The 25,422-nt window shown below is 39.2% G+C and overlaps 1 protein-coding gene across 3 annotated transcripts in view; it reads right to left on the reverse strand.

Annotated features, from left to right (window-relative positions):
- The window catches only part of CCDC91 (coiled-coil domain containing 91), a 96,425-nt gene that overhangs the window by 70,064 nt on the left and 939 nt on the right, over positions 1-25,422 (reverse strand). Inside the window, exons 1-6 of one of the 3 annotated variants that reach the window (XM_025165626.2) lie at positions 20,534-20,564; positions 10,261-10,303; positions 8,291-8,372; positions 5,111-5,247; positions 4,319-4,495; positions 3,940-4,044 (exon numbers count right to left, since the gene is read on the reverse strand). In XM_025165626.2, coding sequence (XP_025021394.1) covers positions 3,940-4,044; positions 4,319-4,495; positions 5,111-5,247; positions 8,291-8,372; positions 10,261-10,290 — 531 coding nt within the window. In that variant the 5' untranslated portion in view covers positions 10,291-10,303; positions 20,534-20,564. Of the gene's footprint in view, positions 1-3,939; positions 4,045-4,318; positions 4,496-5,110; positions 5,248-8,290; positions 8,373-10,260; positions 10,304-17,789; positions 17,986-20,533; positions 20,565-25,422 lie in introns of those variants that run through there. The other 2 variants (XM_025165627.2, XM_088145708.1) reach the window with 2 other exon arrangements.

Here is a 25,422-nt window from a genome sequence, read left to right on the forward strand (position 1 = left end):
ACATACTAAAAGTTACATTATACTATCCCATTACACTCTTCAATAAAGCTAAATCCATAGTTGTGTGTGTGGAAATAAAGTAATCAAACATGCGTTGTGACATCAACTCTGTCCTTTAGATACGTGTCTGCAATGTTGCCTTGCAAAAAGGAAAGGGCAGAGTTTGTGTTGTGAGGGGACAATGCTCATTTTGTCCTTTTGATGTCAGCATGGTTGGGAATGGGCACCATTATGTAAAACAATACATTGAATCCATAAAGCACTAGTTGGAATGCGCGCGCATGTGTGTACATATATCTATATATTCCTTCTGGAGGAAAAATCAGAATCAATACACTTGAGAGTTAGGAGCCAAACTTGTTTGGGGGAGGGAGGAATTAAACTATTTTACTTTGCTGGCCTCTATAACCAAGTTGATTTGATTTGAAACTATTTTATTTCTGGTATGTTACTACAGTATCATGTCATAATCTAAAAAGAAGTTTGTTTGTTTATTTATTATTAAATTTATATGCCGCCCACCTCTCCCAGAGGGGTGACTCTGGGCAGCTTAACAATTAAAAGGTAAATTAGTTTTAATTAACCTTCCTTTTAACTACAGTGCGGTTGTTCCAATCAATTAACGGATATGCTTCTTGCAATGATCACAAGCACTGGTAACTTTAATATTTATTTATCCTTAATCAATTAATGAATCAATCAATTTAAAATAAGTCATGATCTTTAATTAATTGATTACTCTCGGCTCTCACTGCAGTTAGTATCTTGACAGGATAATCTTTTATTCTGTGCAAAATTCTCTTTCTGGGGTAGTTCATTCTCTCTCCTGATCCTATTTTGTATTGATTACAGGGTAACTGTGACTGAGGCCTTGGGGATTATGCTATTATTTAGTTCCTTTGAATAACTTCAGCTCTCCCATGAAAATAGGGCCGCTTAAAACTCTGTGCGGTTGGCTCTACCTTCTATATATTATCAGTTAGTAACTCAATGCCTGAATGCATGTGATTGTTCGGAATAAAGAAAACCAGGGCTATTTTTATCCTAAATGTCATCAAAGATGATGCTCTTCTGAATCATTCCTTACCATTGTTTCCTAATTACAACCGGGATATAGTGAACTGTAGCGAGAATTCTTCCAACTTTAAGATATGAAAAAAGGGGGGGGGGCAGGAGTATAAAGAAGCATTTAAGGCTTCAAAATCAAATCCAGGATTTGAGTTTAATTCAAAAAAGGAGACAATGATTGCCAATTCTAAAAGAAAATATTGCAGCTATGTTTGAAATAGAAGCCCAAACCACATAAGTTGCATTGTTTTTCAAGAACATGATCTTACTGAGATTCTAAATATATCGGTTTTGGAACAGATTTTACAATTGAAAAGTTATAATTAAAATTTTCCAGTGCTCGTTCTGGGGGATGCAGGCGGACTATGCAAGCATAGAGTAAATATCGGAGACCCGATGGCTGGAGTAAGTATGCACGACTAAGTCCTATCCGAAGGAGCCACATCTGTGCGACTGATTAGCTGCTTTACCACCAGTCCAAAAAGGAGAGTTCCCATATCTGAAAAAGATTCAGTGGGAACTTCCCACAAGAATCCTATCTGACTTTCATCTTGCACGGTTGGGGGCTCTGCATGAAACTGAGGCATGTCCTGTTAGAGTGAACATCTTCTGATCCTCCTGCATATGAGAACCTACTTTTTCCTTGTTCTTCCTTTATATAACAGACTAGTTAAAATGGCATTTCTTACATGTTCCTTTGGCCCATAAAAACTTATTCCACCACAGTCCATTGGTTAAATCTCTACCAGTGTCCAGAAAGCTTTTGCCCTTTATACTAACTGTGATACCTCAAAGACTCCTCCAGGAAGAGAGAATTGAGTACCTACAGATTCATGTGGGAAAAAACCGAAGTCACTGATTCATGTTGGTTTTCTCTTAGCTACTCAGAGAAGGCAAAACCATCAAGAACTGGGCTAAGTAAAGACGTCCTACATTCTACTTCCATGGAGAAAACAGTAACAAAGCTCCTGAAAGTCTGACTCACTTATCCATCTGGACTCAAGCTTCATTCTGAACACAAAAAATGGGGGGCCAGGGGGGACGACAAAAGCCTTAGCAATGAAGGTTCATTGGAGCTTAAACTAGGTTAAAGTAGGAGCTTTGACTAAATCTTTGGATTAAAAGCAATCCATCTGTTATGGCTGTGCCGTGATAATCCATCTTCATATTTCTCATTTCTGTGCTGAGAAATGAAGTTTCTTTTGTTTTTCTATATCACGAAAATTGATCCCAATAGAGATTTTTAGTTCTCAACAGATTGATGGGATTTTAAAAATTGATATATAAACACAATAAACATACAGAAGGGATACAACCAGCACCAACCGCTCGATAAACTGAATAACAGACACTATTCAAATCAGCTATGCCCCTTACTTCTTTTTTAACAAATGCATTTTATTTTCATACAAAAAGGAGCAGGTAAGTGAGTACACAATGGTTCAAAAATATTGCCTCTTTGACCTTCTTGTACTCTTGATGTTAAGAAACCTAGGACTACAAAAAATAGTAAATCTCTACAGAAAGAGGTTTGCTGGTTCCCACCACGAAGCCATCTGCACAGCATGAAGCGCATCAGTTGACAGAACTTCCAACAAAATTCACTGAAAATTATCTGCTTTGGTTGTCACTAGAAACCTCTTCTTTATTCTAACCCTGGTTAGCAGGACTGAATTATAGGGATGCGCTCAAAGCAGCCGAAGTCTGAACACCCTGAGAATTCCAGACATCAAAATGGTTGAAAGTTCCTCCTTAGGCACAATGGGAACTCAATAGAAGCCCGTAAGCCCACCGTCTCTCACCCTATGGGAAGAAATATAGCTGGGAGAGTTGTCCACATTGACTGCCATCTACTACCCAACTTTCAGCAGAATTAGCCAAGGAGTGCATTTTTAAAAAACTTTTAGAAACAATGGAAGCAATGGTTCATTCGTTTTATTTTCTCTTTGATATGCAGCAGTCAGTGGAATTCTTTTGTAACGGGTGCTTAGCTTTTCTACAAGAAATCAGGCATTCCTGCCTCTTTGTGTGCCCATCTATTTGTCCCCAGGAGAAGGCTGGCAGCTACGCCAAGGGTTAATTTCGATTCCTGCCTCAAGCAGAGGGTAAGACCTGAGGGCATTAGGGATCCCCTCCAGCTTTAGAATTCTATGGTACTGACTCAATGAACTGATCCTTTTATATGAGAGAGGAAAGGTAACTCTATAATAAAAAAGTAGGTAAAACTATTCTGCTGATCATACCTCTCCATAATATTCAAAGAAGAAAATAAGTAAAGGATCTCCACCTCATTTGGGCTGCCGAGTGTATTCTGAAATCATGTCACGCTCTTTCAAAACGGCTGCCAGGCAGGCCTCCGAGGAGCAGAGTAGTCACTCTGGTCTACCAGACTCCTGCCAACCACCCCCTCATGTTCTCCTCCCACCAGACACTGTCTCTGCTTACCTCTTTTTATGCAAAAGAACTGTATTTTTATTCTACTTTCAATTCATTATAAAAACCAAGGGCGAGGCAGAGGCATTGCTGTGAGTGTTTACATCAGCAGAAAGGCAGAGCATAAATTCAATAAGAGGTAAAAAATAAGAAAATAGGACGTGCTACAAACCCCCATAAAAAATATGAGATTTATTTTACTGGCCCGATTAATTCAGAAATTGTGCAAAGCTCCGAAAATAGATGGAAAACTGAGTTTACAAAGTTGATGACAGGTAGTAGGGAGAGAAAGAAATGCTAACTGTTAAACACAACTTTTGTTTCAGTTATAACTCTCTATGATTGACACTTCCATTATATCTTTGTTTATGCTTAGGCCTATAAGTTACCAGAACAATCAAGAATGTCCTCAGGGGGGAAAAAGGCTTAAAACATTACCTGGAGCTTGTTGTATATATCCTGATGTGAAATTAATTTATCTTCCTTTTCCTTCAGGAAATTGGTTTCCAAAATCCGGTATTTTTCCAAAAGATCTTCTAACTCCTAAAAAAAAATTAATGAATTATATTAAAATATATCTCTTTATAATTATGGGCTACACTTGCCACTCTTGGTCTAATTTGTAGTAAACCTAAAAGGAGTAACCAAAAACATCCTTTTTTTCCCACCTTGTTCCCCAAAGCGCTCAAGGCTTCCAGTCAAGACACCAAAAGGATGGGTGAGCAACGGAAGACGGAGATTTGGACCGAGGCTCTCGCCAGCTAGATCCACAACAACACACACAGCAACGGATGACTCCGTAGACTTGTAGCTATACCTTTTTTATTCTACCTTTTTCTTCATCTGCTGTTTGAAGTTTACTTTCCAGAGCTGAGAGGGTTTGTTGAAGATGCTTTTCAGATTCATTTAATCTCGGTTTTGTATTGTTTTCATCATAATTAGCAGAAGCTGCTCCCAGATCTTCGGTCAAAGAAGTATCGATTGATAAGGCAACCTATTTTATGGGAGACACAAAATACTGAAATGTACAGATGTCAGACTTAATAATGTGGTGTTATTTTCACAGAAACATACTCCTAAGTCATGTTTTACATTCTAGCACATCTCGAAATAGATACACTCTGATGCTTCTCAAAAGCATCGACTAAATTATCTATCTAAACAGCCATGCCACTAGCAGGCCCCATAAGATTTTAGATCAGTATTTCTCCATTTCGAATGATTCGTGATAGCATTTTTTTCCAATTTCAGAAAACACTGAAAAGCAAAATAGTTAAGTAATTTCCTCTTTAAAGGGGAAATGTCCAACTATTCTTATGCACATTAATTCCTTACCCTTTCCTTAAGCTGCGCCTTGACTTCTTGTAATTCTATATGTGATAGGAAATGCTTTAGTTAACTTTAGACAGATTAAAATCTAAATTTCAGTCCTGACAACTGGGTATGGGACAACACAGTATCTCTGGCAAGACATTCGGGTCACGGCATCTTATGCACGATTGTTCATAAACAGGTCCCACTAAGTCGACAGTGATCTACTCACAAGTCCGTGGGTACATTTGAAAAGTACCCTTCCATGCATAAAGAAATAAACATGAGATCATTTTACCTGCTCTTTAAGATCAGCTGCCCCGGGTGGAAGCTGAGCGTCTACTGGCACTTCAGCCCTCGAAGAAACAAAGGAGGCTGGAACCTGTTTCGGGAGCAGCTCGGCAGAGGCCGTCGGTGGTGCAAGAATTTCAGGCACTATTGTACGGAGCAAGCAACCGAAAGGAATGCAAGGGAAATGAAAAGAAGTTCAGTGGACATATGTTTTTTAAAAGTTCGTATCTTGCTGAGAAGCTAAAAATAATAACTTGGTTTACTAGCCAAAGAAATTCAACAAACTACCATGAATTATAGTATAAATGAAATACCAAGTTGCTTACTAAAACTGCTGAGAGAAAATTTAGGATAAAATAGGTTGGTTCTGCATGTATTTACTTACCAAAAATAGTTTACCATTTACTTACATACATACATTACACACACACGCACACAATATAATTTTTTCAATAAAACGGTACGAGTTCTCATGGTTTTCCCTGACGCAACAGCATGATAGCAAGAGAGAAAACGCAGAGTAAAAGTTTCAGATTGTTTTCTCTGTAAAAGAGGGCCTGTCATAAATATGCCCGTAACACAGTGCATATTTTATGCATGTATTTTGGAATGCATATGAGATGGATAGAGATGCCTCATAAAAATAACTGTCTGCTTTTAATATGAACAGGGAATTGTGTACGATTCAAGCTGGTACATTTGGCCTACAAATTATAGCAGGAAAGATATGGAAGAAAACTAAATGTCCGGTACGACTTCTATACATTCTGCAGTGATGCTGATTTGGAAAACGGCGTAGGCAGTGGGCCAAACTGACATTGGTTAATTGGCGTCTATCCTGCACAACCCTGAGTGAATTTGCACAGCGTCTAGTTTTCTGCACATTCTATACAGACAGAAGCATAAAACTGCATAGATCAACTCTCTACTCATTCTAAAATCAGACATCTTATTCCTGACCTCTCCTCCACTATATAACATCTCACTAAGTTGTTATAAAGATTATTGGGTAAGGCATCTCGAGAACCCAAGACAAATACCATGTAATTTCATACGTATGGGGAAAACACATTGTAATAACCCTTATTATAAGACAGTATTGATTGAAAACATTATTTTATTAAAGTATTTATAAACATGAGAATTTCACTTTTTTTCTGAAATGTTCAAGAGGACTGAGGGGGCCTCGCTCATCTTTCTGCTCATCCAGTCAGTTCCAGTGAAGAAACTCAAAGCACACGGAGTCCTTGAAAAAATAAAGACAGCTCTAAAACAATGTTTTTCAACACTGGCCACTTGAAGATGTGTGGATTTCAATTCCTGGCTGGGGAATTCTGGGAACTGAAGTCCACACATCTTCAAGTGGCCAAGTTGGAAAAACACTGGTCTAAGATCTCTCTCCTAAACCAAGTAAGCCAACTATCTCCATCATTGTGTGAATGAAATAAAAGGCAGGACTACTGTATCCTAACTTCACTCGAGCATTTGTCCCAATCAAGATCCTCGGCCACATTCTTTCCCCTCTCTCTGCTTGCATTTTTCTGCACAACGGTTCCAAACTATGGAAGAGTTCCAAGGTGTTTTGCAACGTTTTGATCAAGAATAGAGTAACACCAAATAAACAAGAAACACCAGAATTACTCTGCATTGGCATAAATGCCAGAGCACAACTAGAGCTGAAGTGCATTCAGCTTTGAAGCTGCCTTGGGAGGGAGGGACCCACCACTGAAATGTAGAACTAAAGCCAGCTTAGTTATAAATACAAGAATTATGTGCACAAGGATATATAGTTGCATGCAAAAGTTTAGGCACCAGTGGTCAAATTGTATGTTTTAATAAATCCCTAACTGAACAGAAGCTGGCACAACCTCTATGTGGTACAGAGTTAAACACAACATCTTTCTGCAAATTTGAATGCATGCGTAATGTTTCTGTGCTGATGCTTATAGATTCAGGAGAAGAAACTAGTGAAAATGACAGGTGCAAAAGTTTGGACACTCTTTCAGTCAGTAATTTATAGCATCACCTTGGCAGAAATATCAGCCTAATGTTTTCTGTAGCCAGCTAAGGGTCTTTCTGTTCTTGCTTTTGAACTTTTTCCCACTCTTCCTTGCAGAACTCTCTTCGTTCAGAAGTAGTTGTCAGTCTCCTTGCATCCACTGCCTGTATGAGATCTTCCCACAGATTTTCAACAATATTCAAGTCTGGGGAGTGAACAGGCCATTCCAAAATCTATCTTTCTTTCCTGTAACTACTTCATCGTCGATGTGCTGAAATACCCCAATTTCTTTTTTCAGCTTCAACTTCTTCACTGGCCAATTACTGATTTCTAGCATTATGTATAATTCAACATGTAGAACTGACCTGTTTGCTATGAAGCCACATGAAACCAATTTGAACAGCAATATATACACTATGAAATACACAATCCAATCCCCTTCTAATTTCAATAGATTCCTGGAAGATTAGATTCTAGGAAATGCTAGAGTCATTTAGTCATGCCTAGTGCGGAGGCAGGGTTACTTGCTGGAGGGAAAAATGATCAGAGCTGACAACCATGAAGAGATGCAGCAGGCAGTTCTTCCATTCGCCTTTCAGAAGCCCATGTCTCTCCAGAGTCCTCACTTTTGAGATTTCTAACGCGAATAAACTTTGAAGAGTTCACAATTAGAGTTCATAATGACCAAAGGGCCATATAAGCCCAGTAGATGAATAAATAATGCCTCTAAGAATTCTTGGAGGGGGATTAGTTGCGTATGATCCCCAACGCCTGGTCTCCTCCATATATTTTGAACTTGGCCAAGTGGATTGCTGGAAAAGAGCTGTGGGAGTCACCGGTCCAAACATCTGGATGTCCCCAGTTTGCCTACCCCTTTGTTACTCTAAGTTTCACACGAGCACTGAATAGAGATCCAGAAGGCAGAGTTACATATTTTCATTTGTCAGAAAGAATTCTTTAACAAGGACAGCAGTTAAATAAGTTTCAAAATGATTGCAAAGCTTATTTCAGAGGTATATTATTTATTTACCAAACCAGAGCAAGTGCAGAATGTATTGATGTACTGATGGTTACATTTATGGTAATGGTTATATGGTTTATATTTTGGATGCTCCAAATTGAACAGTAAAGTAGTAGAAGAAACTCACAGGAAACCACAAAAAAAAAATTACTGATATTTCTCTATACCTGTGGAAAATGCTGCCCAAGGAATAGCGGGAGAAGTGGTCTGGGGTTCACCATTTCCATCTTTAAAAAAGATTTCTGCTGCCTGAAAGTGCAAGACATATTGTTAAACTAGGCATAGTATTTTCCTCACTTTGTTCTCATCCGACACATCATCAATTCAAAGAACTTCCCAGGAGTCCCGCTCAGTCCCCAGTTTGGTGCTTGTGGCTCCGACGGGTCCAGCCACGCTTCCCTTGGCAGCTCCCGGGCCCACCAGATTCTTAAATGCTTAAGTCAATAATTTATGGGAAGCCAGCCCACCGAAAGAGCTCCCAGCATAATCTCCCCTCCACAAGCATCCCTGGGGCCACGCTTCCCCCAGAGCCAGACGCGGTGGAAGAGGGCTCTTCACGCACTCCAAACTGGACTTCCAAAAGCGTCCGTCGACCTAAAGAGGGGAGGACTTCCAAATTATGCCAACCTGAATTAGGTAAGGGCTGCCTTGGTGACCATGCGGAAATGCCCCAATAAGCGCCAAAAAGCAGTTCCCTAAATCAAGTTAGACGTATATAATGGAACGTGCTTTTTTCCTCCGCCTTTCTGCTAAAGTCTATCTCTATTTCTGTGGAGAGATACCGCTCCTCTGAATGGCAGAAAACTCTGTCTTGGGCCGTTCGACTCAGTTCCACAAAGGGGCCGGAGAACTCCCACTCCGGCTTGGGAAGGGTCCAGCTGCTTTAGGGAGCTGCAGGCAGGAGCCCCCACGCCCGCCAAAACGCAAGCGTGCACGCCGATTTATTTTACTTGGATTCAGCCACCTCAAATCTAGTTTTTTTCTCTCTCTCTCAGCCTAATTGCATTTTGCAATGTAGCCACACACACGGCCCTCGGCTCCCGGATGCTGGGCAGGGCTGCTTCATGGCACCATTTTTATACGATTCGGTAGAAAGGCATTTTCACAACGTTTAAACTGTTACTGAGACCGCAATTTGGCTGACATCGTACTTCCCGTATTCATCTTTTAAGAGATGCGTTCATCCTTAATAACGTGATACTAAAGAAAACAATCACACCGAAATCCCCCTGGCACCTTCAACAAACGAATTAACATCGGCTACAGTATATGATCAACATCTGTGACATCTTCCACCTCTGTTTTACTAGTGCACCAGCATATGAAAATGCACTGTTACTTTATCCTGATTGCTTGTTTATTTATGCCAAAAATATTTTCTTTCAATATTATATAAAAATGTGAAGTTTGCATAACTTTATATTAAACATTGGCCCAACGGTCAGGAAATTCGCTCTCTTGGCATGACTCCCCCGACCAGTATAAACCAGCTTCCTGTATTCCTAACTTTTGGCACTCCCTTAGGAAAAAGGGGAAAAAAAGATGAAATGCCACCCCCACAAAAAATGTAGCACTAGTGACGCTGTAGAATGCGATCCCGAGTTTGGTCAAACAGACCCCATTTCACATTTCCCTCGGCGGCAGCGTCTGAGACTCTGGAGGGCCTCAAGGAGACCCTCTTCTTCAAGAAAAGCACCACCGTATCAGGATGCGGAAAGCCAGGCTCTGACAAAATAGATCAGTTTTGAAACACAAAAACAAGCCAATTGGGTAAGGAGGGGGAAAGAGTATGAGCTAGCTTCAAACTCTGCGAAAACAATCACTTACTAAACATTCCTCAGACACGCTCAAAATTTCTGGTCCAGTTTTGAACATTTGGAGAAACTGTACCTACACAACTGATATTCAGAGAAGGAGTTGCTGAAAACATCCCAGGGGCGTTTCAAATGTAAAAGGTATTTCCTTAACAACTGGTGCAACCATAATAATTAGAATTTTACACATTAGAGATGACTGAATAATTTACACATAACTATCAATTGCTCTGCTTTCAAATTTAGACTGCTAGAGTGCCTTACATAGCTTTAATTATTTCAAAATATCATTGGCCAAACCTTAAATATTCCTACTTCCGTACCTCAAATCCTCCAAAGTAATCATCATCCATTTTTCAGCAAGACCTAAAGAACAACATAAAATAAGAATTAATGCCTCCTTTCCACTCATAAATTATTTTCTTTTATATATTAGAAATGTATAATCAAACTACTTTGTCTACTATAGCTGCTTTCAAAACCTAGATTTAAAATAGTACCAGTAGAGTTACTAACAAAGCCCAGAATAATTGGGGCAAACAGAAGCACAGCTTACATCCTACCAACATTACCTTCTCACCATTTTTTTTATCCAGATACTTAATAAAGATATATTGCTGTTTTATTAAAAAAAAAAATCAGGGCACTAGGATTGGCCCAATGAGAAATAGAGGAGAAGGACACCCCTTTCTTCTACAAGTACCTTTAGATGCTAACAAAATGTAACTAGGCCATTGACTTCAGCTTAGCTCCTGGTGACAGATGGCTTGTATGCTCCTTCTCCTGGAAGGGTTAGAGGAATGGTTTGCCACGGCATTTTCCCCAGATGTTCTCTTGACTTTCTAGTCTAGCCAACAGCCTGAATTCCCAGATAGCCCTCCATCCAAGCACTCACAAGGGCCCACCCTGTTTAGCTACAGAGCCCAGACAAGGCTGGTCAGGAGCTCAGCACGGTCATTTCCATCCACCTCTTCTCAGAGCCTTTAATTTCTAGTCCCCTGGCCATCTTGACCGCCCTTCTCTGAACCCTCCTTCAAGTATTGTGTGCAGAATCCTCATGACAAAGTTCAACCAATGCAAATAAAAGATAAGCATAGTTCCTATCATTTGGAAGCTGCCAAAACTAAAGCAATCTTTCTCAACCTTGGCAACTTTCAGATGGGTGGACTTCAACTCCCAGAACTCCCCAGCCAGCATGACTGGCTGGGGAGTTCTGGGAGTTGAAGTCCACCCATCTGAAAGTTGCCAAGGTTGAGAAACACTGGTCTAAGGTGTTGCTGGTCATTTTTGCAGCCAGGCCACCTTACAGATTCATATTCAGCTTGCAATCGACCACTATTCCATTTTTTGGTATTATTATGACAGGCAGCCCCCACCCCCACCCTATACCTGTGCATTTGATTTCAGTTTCCTAAAGAAAGAACTTTACATTGGACTCAGTTAAATTATATTCTTTTATTTTCAGCCCATGTTTCAGGTGAATCAAGATAGTTTTGAACTAAATTTCTCACTTTGAGGGTTATTTTAGGGTTAGTAGTCATTCCACCTAATTCCGCGTTATCTGCAAATGTGATCACACGTTCTCTCCACTTCACTCTTTCCAGCTGAGCACACCTGGAGTGCGGTCGTGTTAGTGTTAATTCTTCGCTAGCGTCCTTCTATGACCACAGCTACTCCTCTTACCAAACACTAAACTTCGTTGCTTTTAAGTAGATACTGAGCCATCTAAAAGGCAGTCTGAATCAAGTTTAAGTATAATAAACCAACTTTGTGGGGTTCCAATTAAAAACAAGATTCCCATGAGTCAAATTCAACTTCTGAGGGTTTCACAGACATGATAAGGAAGCAGTTTGCCATCAGTGTTTTTATGGGATTTGTTTTCTGGCCTCCCCAGTCTAGTAAAAGTCTTGGATTCTCAGTGGTGCCCCATGCAATTATTATCAAGCCAACCCTGCTTAGCTTCCAAAAACAAAGTACGTCAGTCTGTAATCCAGCAAGAATTTTGTCTTTATTTTATTTTCAGGCAGGATGGATTGGTTCTTCTTGAAGGTCTTGTATTCTTGGGAGCACTCTCCAAATCCATAACTCGAAAATGTCTTATCTTCTTTTTCTTGTTCTTCCTTAATGATCATTTTAAGAAACAGACATTGCCACTAAAATAAGAGCTGATTATTGATACCTTTGTTGTCATTCAAATGTCCTTAACTTTCTTCATCTTCCCTAAATTTGTCAATGCTTCCCTCCTTCAGATTAAGCCCCCTTCACTTCTTCTTTATTCTTGACTTAAGAAAACAAAATATCTGTAACTTTCGCTTCTTTACCATCCACTCTAAGTTCACTAAAGATGCTGGCTGACATTACTTTTGCCTTCTTAATATTTAACATTAATTCAGATTTTAATTATTTAAGCCTCCTTTCTTTCTTTCAGCTAAACAAAATGGCATTGCTAGCCACAACATATTATTTCTACAATTAAGGATTCTCAAGGTGAAGTATGTAATGATGCCAATTCAAAATATGAACACAAATTTTATTTTTATAATCATAAAAATATAAAATTTTATTTTATAGTCAGATCTCTGCTGCTGACTCAACGGTTCCTAGGAACCAGTTGAAGATTTTTTTTAACACAATAAAAATGACTGCATTATCATTGTGGGAAATAACAGACACTATTAAATCCATGAAAACAGGGAACCCCCCTGTTCCAGACGGCTTTCTTATAGAATGGTGTATTTTGTTTCTATATTGCTGAAAGTATATAATTTTGCTTTTGTGAATTGACTTGCTTCTTTCTTCTTTTTTTGAAAGATTTTTTTTCTTCTAAGATTAATACTGAAGCTGGGTAAGGACCCAGTGGAACACACATCTATTTCCCAATTTCTTTGCAAAATGTAGATACTTTTTTAAAAGCCTCTGATATAGCACAGGTTAAATGTTTGGAACCTGTTTTGGTAAAAGTGGATTTCCTTCTGTTTTTATTAGTTAGATAAAAATGTGATAACTTAATCCATCGGATAGAGTTATTATCAATGGAATTATTTCTTCATCCACTAACAGGAGTCAAGGATGTTCCCAATCTCCTCTTATATTTACTCAGGCTTTTGAACTATTGGCCTGTTTTATTAGACAATCTGCTATAATTTGGGTGGCAAGAGCTGAACGTAAATTGTTATTATGTACAGATGATGTTTTGAGGCTTACTGATAATTATCAATGTACCTCACCTCAATTTATGGCTATTATACAACAGTTTGGTAAATTATCAAGTTGTTCAGTTAATTGGAATAAACCCAATATATTTCCAATTGAATCGTAGGTGACTATGGAAATTTGGAAAAATAGGGGGTTTATTGTACCTTAAATGTCTTGGAATTATTATTCCTAGAAAAAAAAAAATTCCTCTGTTGATTGAAATATTTTAAATTGTTTAAATCAGATTAATATTGATATAAGCAGGGAGGTGCAGGCATTCAGATGCAAACCAGAAAAGGTACTTCAGCTCCAGTAGTGCCAGGAAAATACACATTTGAGTTTGGGAGGCCTCATGGAGGTGGCAACAGGGCAGGGACATGAGATTAACATATCTCTGATTTTCTGTATCCTTAAGCGAAGAAGCTCTTGAATAAAACTTTGCTGTAGGTTGGCAATCTGCAGGTTCTCTTGACACTTCTTCCTGGGCTCTGGAAGTCCACATCTAATACCCTTTTTTGCTGCCACGGCTTAGTCTCTCTTTGCAGTGACCCCTTGTTCTGAAAGTTCCTCTCTGAAATTTGGGAATTTTCTTTTTCAACCTTGATTTCCATGTCTCCACTGCTCCCACTGTATATTGAATCTATTCCTTGTATAGATCTTATTTTCGGACTATACACCCCCCAGTTCAATTATCTTTGGCACAACTCTTTGGTTTCTAAGTTTCACCTGCACATCTGACCCCAACACGCCATTGGTGTTTAGCATGTGCCCAGCATATATCTTCAGCCTGTTTAGGTTTTGATTATTCAAGTAGTACCAAGTTGCCCCGACTTCTCACTCAGTTACACACAAAGAATAATACGTGTCACATTTTTAAAATAATTCAGCCCCTAGCAACCAACCAGGTAAGTCCACTTACTTTAGTCACAGTGAAGAACCAGTCTCTAGAATTACCTAATGGTTAAAAAATACCTATGGGATCTACGTGGGTCCTACAGGGATTTTCTGAAAATAAATAACCCATTTTCAAGTCCGCATTCGGCTGTAGAAGCTGACCGGGTGACCACTCCCTCGCAGATCAACCTATGCTACAGGTTATTACTGTGAAAAAATATGCACAATGCCAGCTACTCTTGGAGGAAGGGCAGGATCTAAATCTAATGAAGAAACGAAATTAAAACTACCTAATTTGGAAGTGTACCCTCCTACTAAGAAAATAGATAAGGGTGAGCTGGAATGTGAACATTTTAGGTAGATTAATAGGGTGACAGAAACCATCTCATCACTTTGCTTTCCTATAAATAGTAAGCTTGTGTTTATTCATGACTTTTGTGGCAGATATATTTAAATAAGCGATTTCCCACCAGCTGCCAGTTTATAAAAACACAGAAATATTCCTTCAAAATTCCAGGTGTGCGCCTTATTCTTCAAAGAATGCCTAGTCCTTATTTAGCAAATGAAAATAGACGCTTATTTCTTTTCAGAAACTTAAACTTGATTTGTTAATGACTATGAAAAATATTTTTCAGACTCAGAAGCCAAGGGGTTTCAGTGATAGGTGGCCTGCTGCTATGTACATTCACAAAGAAGTCAATCATGGTAATAACCTTTAGGAAGATAAAATTAGCTCAGAGAAACATATATGTTACTAATATAGATTTTAAAATATCAGTAATTTCAAAAGCCTAATTAAATAAAAATTAGCCCAGATAGATTGTGACGTAACATTAATATTATAAACCTCTATATTTGGATTTTTAAGGCTAAATGTAATAGAGGGAGAAATTTTAAAGGTACACAGAAAGCATTTAACCAAGTTGAATGGTCTTTTCAACTTGGCCGAGTATTCAATATTCAGTATTGATGTGTGCTCTAAATTTAGAAAAATACTCCTCCTCATCTATCACAAGCCAACAAGAAACATTTGTACTAACAATTAATTGCAAGAATGATTGTAGCTTTAAAGAGAGAATAGGAAGGGACGTTCTTTCTTTTTACATAAGTACTGACACGCTTGTAATTGCTCACAACTCTCTTATTGTTGGATCCTACCTTATGAAATACCCTCTTAAATACTCAAGAAAAAGAAATGGATTAAGTTACTTCAAATTTCAACAATCTTTCTCAGTCTTTCAGACATTTTTGTGTGGCATTACAAAATATTTAGGTTTTTCCCTAACTGTGAATCTATTTTAACTGAGTCAGTTTAACTAATTAAAAGTATTTAAATTAAATGGATATATTTGAGACTGACCCACTTTTAGGGATGATACTAAAAACAGATAGTTAGGACCTAACAAAAACAAATGATTACTACCAAAATAGGAATTAATTTAATCAAGGATCAGATTGGATACTATTAGGAAAACTTTGCCCATAAAGTAAAAAATGTATAGAAGACAATGAATTTTCCTGATAATTTTAGTTGTTTTGAAAGCTCTATTACTAAATATTTAAGAATTTCTAATATTTTTACTCACAATATATTTCACATAACCTTTAAAGCACATTAAGTGCCATTGTGTGGTTAAATTTTATCCTTAACTATTAACAAATAGATAGCTTTGTTTTCTTTTAACCTAACAGTATGACTTAACTATGTATAAAATTCTGCCTCAATCCCCTCATTAATATGTAACTATTTGTCTTCTGAATTTCTATTAGGTACCAATGTATTTTGCCAATTAGTTGAAAAGTTTAATGAAAAGTTTAAAACCAATGATTTAGTTTTAAACTTTTCAACCTATATATACTTATATATTAAAAAAAAAAAGTCTTCCCCAAAATTGAAGTCAACTGGACCAAGGAACTGAACAGTTAACAGAAGCTTAAAACCATCTAGAGGGAAAAAGAAAAAAATATATCTATGGTTACAAAAGAAAAAGTAACAGAAATGCCCAAAAGAGGAGGAGAAAGTGTAGACGATTCCAGGACAAGAATGAAAACTCACTGTGGGAAATTCAAAACCCTTTTCTGCTCCTGTGAGCATCCAAGTGCAGGCACAGGAGATATCTCTGCAGGGACAACCAGCATCATTGTGGATCATAAGGAATATTGTATGGCTTGGTATTTTGTACGATCCCAGACAACTGTGGTTTAATCAATAAACTGTGGTTAAAGAACCCATGGTTTAGCAAGTGCAAAGCCACATTGTCCTGTTCCAGGCACTGCAGAAAGGTTGAAGGGGCTGAATATATGTGACGATATTAAGAAGAAGCAAATGGACCCTGGACAACAGCACGGCCAGATTGGAAATGCTGTATGTTGTTATATCTGTGAGTACCTTTTTGTAGAGTACTTCATTGGCTAGAAAATTAACCAGAGTTAAGAGCCACCCTTCAAAATGCAAAGATGCGCCTTGCGCCCATCCCCAAAGTCTACTGGTGATCCAAGGGACCCTTCCTTTTAGCAAAAAGGTCTTGGGAGGGGCAAAGTAAGCTTCACTTCCATGCTGGAGATTTCTGCAACATCTGAATAGCCTAGGTATGGAGTACCCACACGATAAGAGAGAAGTTTGTTAATTTATAACATAATAATCCCATGGCTGAGTTGCATTCTGATTATCAGTATAGTCAATTTTATATTTTAGGCACAAGGGCTAATTAAGGAACCCAACCCACATGCCAAAATACGTAGAGTATGATTTCTGTCTCCCATGCTCTCTTCTATCAATTTTGCCTTGCCTCCTCTTCCTCCTCCACCCTACATTTTGGTTCTTAGGACAGCACCAATGTCCGCTCCTTCCAGCTCTTCTCCAGCAATTCCACTAGCCTGCAATACTCTTGACTGCTATTCTGACATCTCCTCTCTTCTGAACTTTTCTTCAAACATTTCACTGTTGATTCATTGGGGGTTGGTGGGTTCAGGGAAGGAACCTCATCTTTCATCCCCCCCCTGCAAAAAAATTAACAAGCAACAGAACATACAGAGGGGGTTTCTAATTCCTCTTGAAAGTTTCACAGCCCTGAACATGCTATTTGGTTGGACAGTTCAGAAAAAGACACATAGATAGATAATTAAGTGGCAGTAAAATTGTTATCTTCAAATATTTTTAAGACAACCACGCTGATGGAAAATATATAAATACATATTTTCTGTTGTTCCAAGATAGAACCTTAATGAGATTGGTTTTTGAAAAGTGGTACTTTGGAAGTAGAATGATACTTCATGATACCTTGGGAAAAAATGTAATATCAGCACCATCTGGAAAAAGAAAATCTTTCATTTTCTTCCATTTTCAAACAGGACCATTGTTGTAGTTATGACTGCACATAAAAACATTAGATTTTATGACTGAAAGTCATCATCATTCTATCTGGAGAATGCCACAAAAATAAATAAATAAATTTTCAAGAAGAGAAGTTCACAACTTCATAGATGAAATTTAAACTATGCAGATTGTTTAAACTACTGGACAGGTACAAATTATCACAACTTTTAAAAGAAATCAAGACTAACACCATGAGGAGGTTTGGGACAGTCATTGATATAACTTCCTGAAATTTCAGAACAACAGAGCTGATAGTCCATCTTCCCAATCTAAGTTCAGAATTGGTCTGGAATGGGGTCTTTCCCAGGATAAGGGCACCATCTTGTGGACACATAAGCTCACTGGGGGAATGGTATCTGTAGAACCTACAGAGTTGGAATGAAGTACCTTTCCCGCTATCTTCAGAAAGTGGCGGAATATTTTGCTTTTCCACTCATTCAGAAGGGTAACATTTCCTTTTCTATCAAACAATGGCCTTTGAAGGTTCTGGACCACACTTCAAAACTGTAGGCTCACAATCAAAGCGACCCAATCAAGTTCTTCTCACCCAATTGGTGTTTCCACCAATATTCAGATATGCAGGAATGTCCAGATATGATGGAAACACCTGTACTGGACAACAGAAAAAGGAATTACACAACCTTTCTGCATCTCCTGGAAAGAAGATGATTTCAAAATAAAAACCATCAAGAATTTTTGGTTTCTACATCATTCTGCCTCAAGGGCAATCATGTAACCATGTACCATTTAATAAGCATGTATCTTCTCAGAAGATGGCTAGGTGACTTTAAAACAACAAAAAACAAATACTGGAAGACGCTGGATTTACTGGGCAATCAAAGCACCAGGTCCAAAACCAGGGGGATCGGCAACAGTTTAGACTTTAGACTTCTCCCTTTTCAGTGGTCACCTGTCCCCAGCCATCTCATCAGGCTGTCACAGAAGAAGAGCTTCAAGACAGATCCTCTCCACAGATCAGGCTAAAGGATCAGCCCCCACTGCAGTCAAACAGAGAACTACTTGCTTGTCTTCTTCTGTTCTCCTCATCCAAGCATCTTGTGAACTTCATACTGTTAGTCTGGGGCTGAAACATCTTATTTTTAGAGAGTTTATACAAGCAGTTCTGGGTATAAGAGCACAGGGCAATTTCTTAAATACTCCGAAAGGGAGACTGGTTTGCCTGCAAGCGACACACTGCTCCGTTGCTGTTGTTGATATGGTGTTTATCTCTCATGCTAAGTTTTTCCTGCACCTTGATAGGTTATAATTTTTAAAAAAATTGTTATGTGCCATCTTGGCCTGGATTTCGTCACAGAAAAGTGGGAAATCTGCAAATAAGTATTATTATTTTCTTCAACCAAAAGATAAGGCAAGAAAAAAGCATTAAAGAGAAAAGGATATAACGCTTCGCAGACAAATACAGTTTTCTTCTTCCTGTCCCTAAGTCAACCGATTTCACTCTTAGGATGTTGCTCTCTTAAAAGAAAAAAAAAAAACTTGCACAGGTAGATGGAAATGCACGCAGGGCTGCCTTTTTCAAACTAGGTTATTTTGTAATGTAGATAACCGTCCCCATGTCTCAGAATGGAGGGGAAAAATCTGACACACGTTTATAAAGAAACTCAATGGCGCATTATGATTTTCAGCAACACAAAACGAGTGACAAACATGGGAAAAATAAGAATTGCCTACTGTAGAATAAAGTTACTTCTAGCAAGCCATCCTTCATCCCTTTACCAACTCCAGATGTTTCATAATTATTTACAGCTTAGGCTGGCTAAATATAGACCTAAATGTTATTTTGTGTGATTTGACATACATTCAAAAAAAAAAAATCCCCCCCAAGACTTTTAAATGCTACAAGTAATTCTAAGGGATATAAACTACAAGTGAAATAACTCTCAATGACAGCAAACGTCTGCTTATTATAAAGAGCCTTAATAAAGAATTATTAGAGTACAGCACAGAAGAAAGTTCTTGTTATAAATATGCTGATTTATACCTTGATGAGACATTTTTCCCCATTTCTGAAATATTTTAGGTAAGGAGAACCACAAAAAAGATCAACAGCAACAACAAACAGAGCTTTGTAAAACCAACCATCACTCAATCATAACATATATAGCATAGCAATCCATGTTTATTTTTTCTTCAAAAAAACACAGAACAGCATTTTTCCCCCTATTCTATCAGATCTCAGCTTGCAGAAACTTAATTCGCAAAATATAAACGTCTTGTCCCAACAACAAGCTACAGCATCAATCGAAATTCTTCCATTTAAAAAAAAATGATACCAAAATAAATCTTGAGCAATGCAGATATGTACCAGCATTTTTTATTTTTTTTTCAAATTAATAAACCACACATTTCTGGAAATATGGTTGCTTTCCGAATTGAATAATTACCATTACAATAAATAAGGAAAGACGTGCATCAGCATGAATTTATTCCATCTTAAAGCAATGTAAGTTTTCAAATACATGAACTAGGATCCAACATCAGGATGCATATTTTTCCTAGCACGTATTCTTAACGGCATCACTAACAGAATATTACATCAAAAGCATTTGTCCCCTTGAAACAGTTAAGTTTGATTTTATCCACCAGTTGGAGTGACCTGATTTCCTTTACACACTTATGCACCAGGATAACAGGTAAATCACATGACTTCTCAAAAAGGCCATTTCACAAATGGTCCCACGTTTGCTGGGTCTACATCAGTGTTTCTCAGCCTTGGCCACTTGAAGATGGGTGGACTTCAACTCCCAGAATTCCCCAGCCAGCATAGCTGGCTGGGGAATTCTGGGAGTTGAAGTCCACCCATCTTCAAGTGGCCAAGGCTGAGAAACACTAGTTGAAATAGCTTGTGTGATTAGAGAATCAAATCACTGGGCTGGAAGCAAGAAGAAGGAAGGACAGCTGGAAATGTATCTTCTGATGGCAAGTCTGGTGAGGTTAAGGCCCTGGAAGGATTGTAGATACAGAGGCCAGCTTTGAGCTCTCAAGAGGCAGATTATCCAGCTGAAGTAAACCATCTCCAGTCAAGTGCATCAGATGATAGACAGTGATTGCAAGGTAAACCAATTCACTACTAGCTTGCTCTAACAAATCCTGATTTAGAGGAAAGGTACCTGTGACAAGTCCCGATGAAGTGTATTTTTCTTTCTCTATTGTTCTTCCTGAACATGTGATGTCAAAGGAACTTTGGAACTAGGCAGGATACAAGCCTTGCAATTAGGCTAAATTAGGTAGAACAGGTTGAGCCAGTCAAGCCCTGTCAGTTACATCATCTCAGTCAATCAGATCACCAACAAGTATGTCAGGTCATGTTCAAGCCGTTTGCGACTGGCTTCTTCCTACCGAGTCTGTGTAGACTGCTTCCACCACTGGAAGAGGCGTTATCTTAGAACATGACTGCAGCCCAAGGAGGCAATAAAAATGCTCAGCAGAGCTTGGTCTTGCAGTGGCTCTACCCCTCCCAGATACTGACTATAAAAGAGCAACAGGAGAATCGTCTGTCTGTGGTTGATGATACAGCTGCATCCTGAGGGCTGGAAGGTATATGGAAGGATAACGAGGGCCCCTCAAAGCAGAATGATCCATATCCCATCTGAATTAGGGACTATGACAGATGAGCTCTGAAGGACATCTGTATGCAGCTGGCAGCGAAGAACGTAATTACACCAAGTTTTTCCTTGAGGTGAACAGACTTCAAAGTCCGATCAAGCAATGTGTTTTCTATGGTTGGAAAAATAACCTCAGGCTATGATGGACATAGCAAAGCTAGGTCTTCTTTAATTGGAGACCACCATTCTTAACCAATAACATAAGTCCAAACATCCCCAATTTTCTGCCATATGTATGCACTATACAAGCACTATTTAACAGATAAGCTTTGGCTGGTCCTCAGAGATTCGGAACGGGGGCCAATGCAGAACAATCCAAAGCAGGGACCATGGGAGAAAAATTAATGACATATTCCTGATCAAATGCTGGGGAAAAAGAGTCAAGAATGACTCAGCTACCCCAAAAAGCCATCACAAATAGCAACTTGTGTCTCAAGAACCCCATTTAAGCCATACCAGAAAACGATTAAGGAGAAGCCAACTGGACTGTTGTGAAGGACATTCTGGGGCAGACTTTAAGAGTAGAGAAGCTGAGAAGCAGAATTCAAGGATGGTGTTACTTTCCTCATGATTTCCTCAACTGCTGCTATTCAGTTTTCAGGCCCAGCATAGATCAGGTGGTGTACTGGATCCTGATAGAGACAACTTGATAACATCAGGAAAGTTCAAGAACTACAATTCTATTAAGTCTAAGAGTTTGGCTGGTGATCTACAGGGTACCAATACGATCTCCACTGGAGAACCATTGCCTTACACAGCACACCCAGGGAGGAGGCAGAAGAAAAACATTGCATGCCTCTTAAGCACTGTATTGCACTCCAATTGACAGGCTCCCTGGTTATGCAATCTTGAAGGCTGCTGGTCATTTTTAGCATTCTTCTTGCTTGTGCAGATAATAGAGATATTTCTGAAATCCTGTGAAGATGAGCAAAGTCATGTTTCTACATCACCCTTTGCCAAAAATTTGTTCAATAATGTTTTTGTGGATAATTCAGGCTGCCTGCAAACTAAAAGGGTCCTCTCCATGGTGCACCTTTAACCATATGGTAGTGGTGCCCCCAGGGAAGGGTGTTTTTTTTTTTTAAGAGGGGTGACACATAACTTGTATCTATAACTTGTTGTTCACGAGCCAGAAGCTGTTAGCATAGAAATATGATCTCCTCAAGTTATGGACACGATGCATGAAAAACACGTGCTGAACGAGAAAGTGAAATACGTGAGCTCCAGATATAATTTGCTGTCTGCTGAATGAGTTTCGGCTGGGAAGCAAAACAAAATTGGCCAACCTAACACAATATATATGCGTTTGATAAAATCCTTCTCAAAATAAAATCTTATTTACCATCTAATTAGAAAAAGGACTGTACTTGACAATTTAAAGTCCACATTCCTAGTCCAGATAGTGTTTATCCGCTTGTTTAAAAACCTCAACTGCTCTTGTTAGCACCCATATCAGCTGATGTGCAACTTGCCCTAAGAACTGGCCTTGGTTACTTTATTTATTTATCATATTTATATAGCCGCCCATCTCACACACAGTGACTCTTTAACATAAAAGGAGACCCCAGAATTTCTGAATGAGTTACGTAGCAGCTATTCTGGGTGAAGTGACTAGAATGCATCAAAACTAGTGTTATTTATTTGCTTCTGTGATGTACGTGCCTCTCAATTCCAAAAAGGCTCTGAGCAAGTTACATAATACAAAAATAAAACACAAAGAATTAAAAGGAAAATAAATAAATTAGAAAACCCCAAACCCAAGCATACAGGAAAACAAGTTTTACTGGGCTTCCGAAAGTCCTGCTTCACTGTCTTGGGGGGTTCTTCAGACTCGTTAATCATGGTTTGCAAGCCACAAAGACCAGATCTGCGTATCATACTAAGCAAAAACCAACCACATAACTCGGCACGATGTGTGAGCCCACTGTTCAAAGGGATGCACAACTTTTTTCACCGAATCTTTTATTTCGGTAATGCTTCATGTAAAATTTACAACCCTAGTCTCAAAATCATCAGCTACAGCCTAAAAACAGCCTTCACTTATAAGCTGTACAAAGAACTAAGGAATTATAACAAGAAATAATGCTATATATACATACATAGATGGACCCACTGAGTCTGAAAGATTCCTATTAACAAAAAACTAAGATCAGGATACAGAAGCAGGGGTAGAGTATTCTGACCCATTTAAGGCTACTCTGGGTCAGCTCCATCCACATTTTAACACTGCCCTGCAGGACTTGGCCACGCTGTGAGTTCTGAAACATCCTTTTATTGTAACTTTAGAGAGAGAGGTTAAAATATAATTGTGCTTATAACTGCTGTGAAGAATACTGAAAGCCACTTGTGTCTTTACATCTTTCTTTGTATCTTGCTCTTATTTTCTTCTGTTTTCTCTTCTTAAGTGCACTTTTAGCTTTTTCTGTTATTTCTTTTTAACTTTTTCTGTTCTAACTTAGCTTGGTGCAGTTATTATTATTGTTCTTAAAACTTTTAATACAAATCATATATTTAAAACATCCTTTTATTGAAGAAACAGAGGAGACAGAGCAGCAAGTTTCTGTACGCTCCAGACTTAATAATATTTAAAGGATTGACAAATGAAGATGAATAAGTCTTTCTTTTATTTTAGTGCATTTTAACCCCCATTATCTATTAATTTCTTCTTTGATTTTATTAGCGCTTGATTTTTTTCCCCCTTTTTATTATGTTTCGGTAGTCACACCTCACCATGAAACACATTCAGAAAAATTGCAGTTTGAAAGAGGACTGCGAATCAGAGGCAACTGCCAAGCCTGGGGGCCTGGAGAGCAACAGGTGGACGGAGATCCTGGTAACCTCTCTAACCTGACTCCCTCCCTGGGCAGAGCTCCCGCCTGCTCCTCACCCACTAAGAGCAGGTGGGAAGGAGGCGACCCCCGTGGGGCTGCTTTCTTTCCTTCAGCTGTGGTTTCAAAGGCTGGTCCTGCGGGAGAAACTGACCGGGTAAGCACGGACTGGCATACGCTTGTTTAGGCTAAGGACTGTGGAGCCTTTAAGCAGAGAATTAGGGACCAGGACAAAAATCAGAACCGATCAAACTCCACTTTAAATTTACTGTAAAATGCCATCTAATCTTAAACAACGAACCAATTATCTGCTTTCATTTTTAAAGACTCTAGCAGAAGGGAAAGAAGAGCGTGGAGCTTAAAGAATAAGGCACCATGTAAACTGTAGAATATGGGTGTGGTACGGGACATCAGGAAACCAAAATGCTTTTCCAACCTCTATGGGAACGAGCGATGAGAATGCCAATCAAATCAAATCAAATTACAGCCAAAGGCCAGCCCAGAGCATGCAGAGGCATTAGAGCACCGCAGCTGGGTAGTTGGGCCAGCAATTATGTTCAGAGGGGCTGGAGGAGAACTACCGAAAAGGGTAGAAGGGCTTAAATCTGTTCAAGGGTTAGCCGGAAAGGCATCCGTCTGTAACCCGGATGAGGCCAAAATGCTAAAACGGAAGGGGTAGAGTTTGCACTGCACCACCACATTTGATCACCAGCTCTCCCCCACCCCAGGACACTGTGATGGATAGTTCTTCGCTGTCAATCACGGGTCATCAGCTGTTTGGGCGATTCCTTGACAACTCCTTGGCAGTTAAGTGCCTGAACCAGAAGACCTATTAGCTTGCAAGGACAGAAGACTGAATGGCGTTGGGGAAAACTGAATGTCATTGTAAGTCACGTTCTTTTCTCTTATTCTCTGCCTTTATTTTCTTCACAACTTCCTACACCTTTTCTGAAGGAGACCACATGATGAGTGGGTGTGTGGTACCACTAGATCAGTGTTCCTCCACCTTGGCAACTTTAAGGTGCACGGACTTCAACGCCCAGAATCCCCTGTGGATTTCAACTCCCAGCATCCCTCACTCAGCATGCATGGGCTGCAACGCCCAGAATTCCTCAGCCAACTCAATGGCTGGGGAATTCTGGGAGTTGAAGCCCACGCATCTTAACAGCCGCCAAGGCTGAGAAACACTGCCCTAGATCAACCCCATTCAACTATGTAACAGAATCAACAATAACAGCATATAAAATTGTAACAGGTTAAAAACACAACAAACACAGAGAAAAGCCTGAATAAACAAGTTGAAACTGAAAAAGGAGGACATTTAGAATCAAAGCCTTGGTATTCAGAATTTTTCTACCAAGCTCCTGGCAAACGCAGCACCATCAAGGGATGGTTTTCCCCTAGATGTCAATAAGGGGGCCGGCAGACCTGGCAGAAGGCGATCCATCGGGTGGCTGGATCGCCGATTAAGGTTTAGATCAACACAATCATCTTGAACGTGGCTCTGGGAGGGGCCGGCCGTGCTGACCTTCCAGAGGACGCGGCTGGCTTAATGGTTCCAGAGGC

The sequence above is a fragment of the Python bivittatus genome, unplaced genomic scaffold (assembly GCF_059951505.1).
Source record: "Python bivittatus isolate LINGU-HERP-01145 unplaced genomic scaffold, Pbiv_v1 ctg000010_np1212, whole genome shotgun sequence".
NCBI classification, from domain to species: domain Eukaryota; kingdom Metazoa; phylum Chordata; class Lepidosauria; order Squamata; family Pythonidae; genus Python; species Python bivittatus.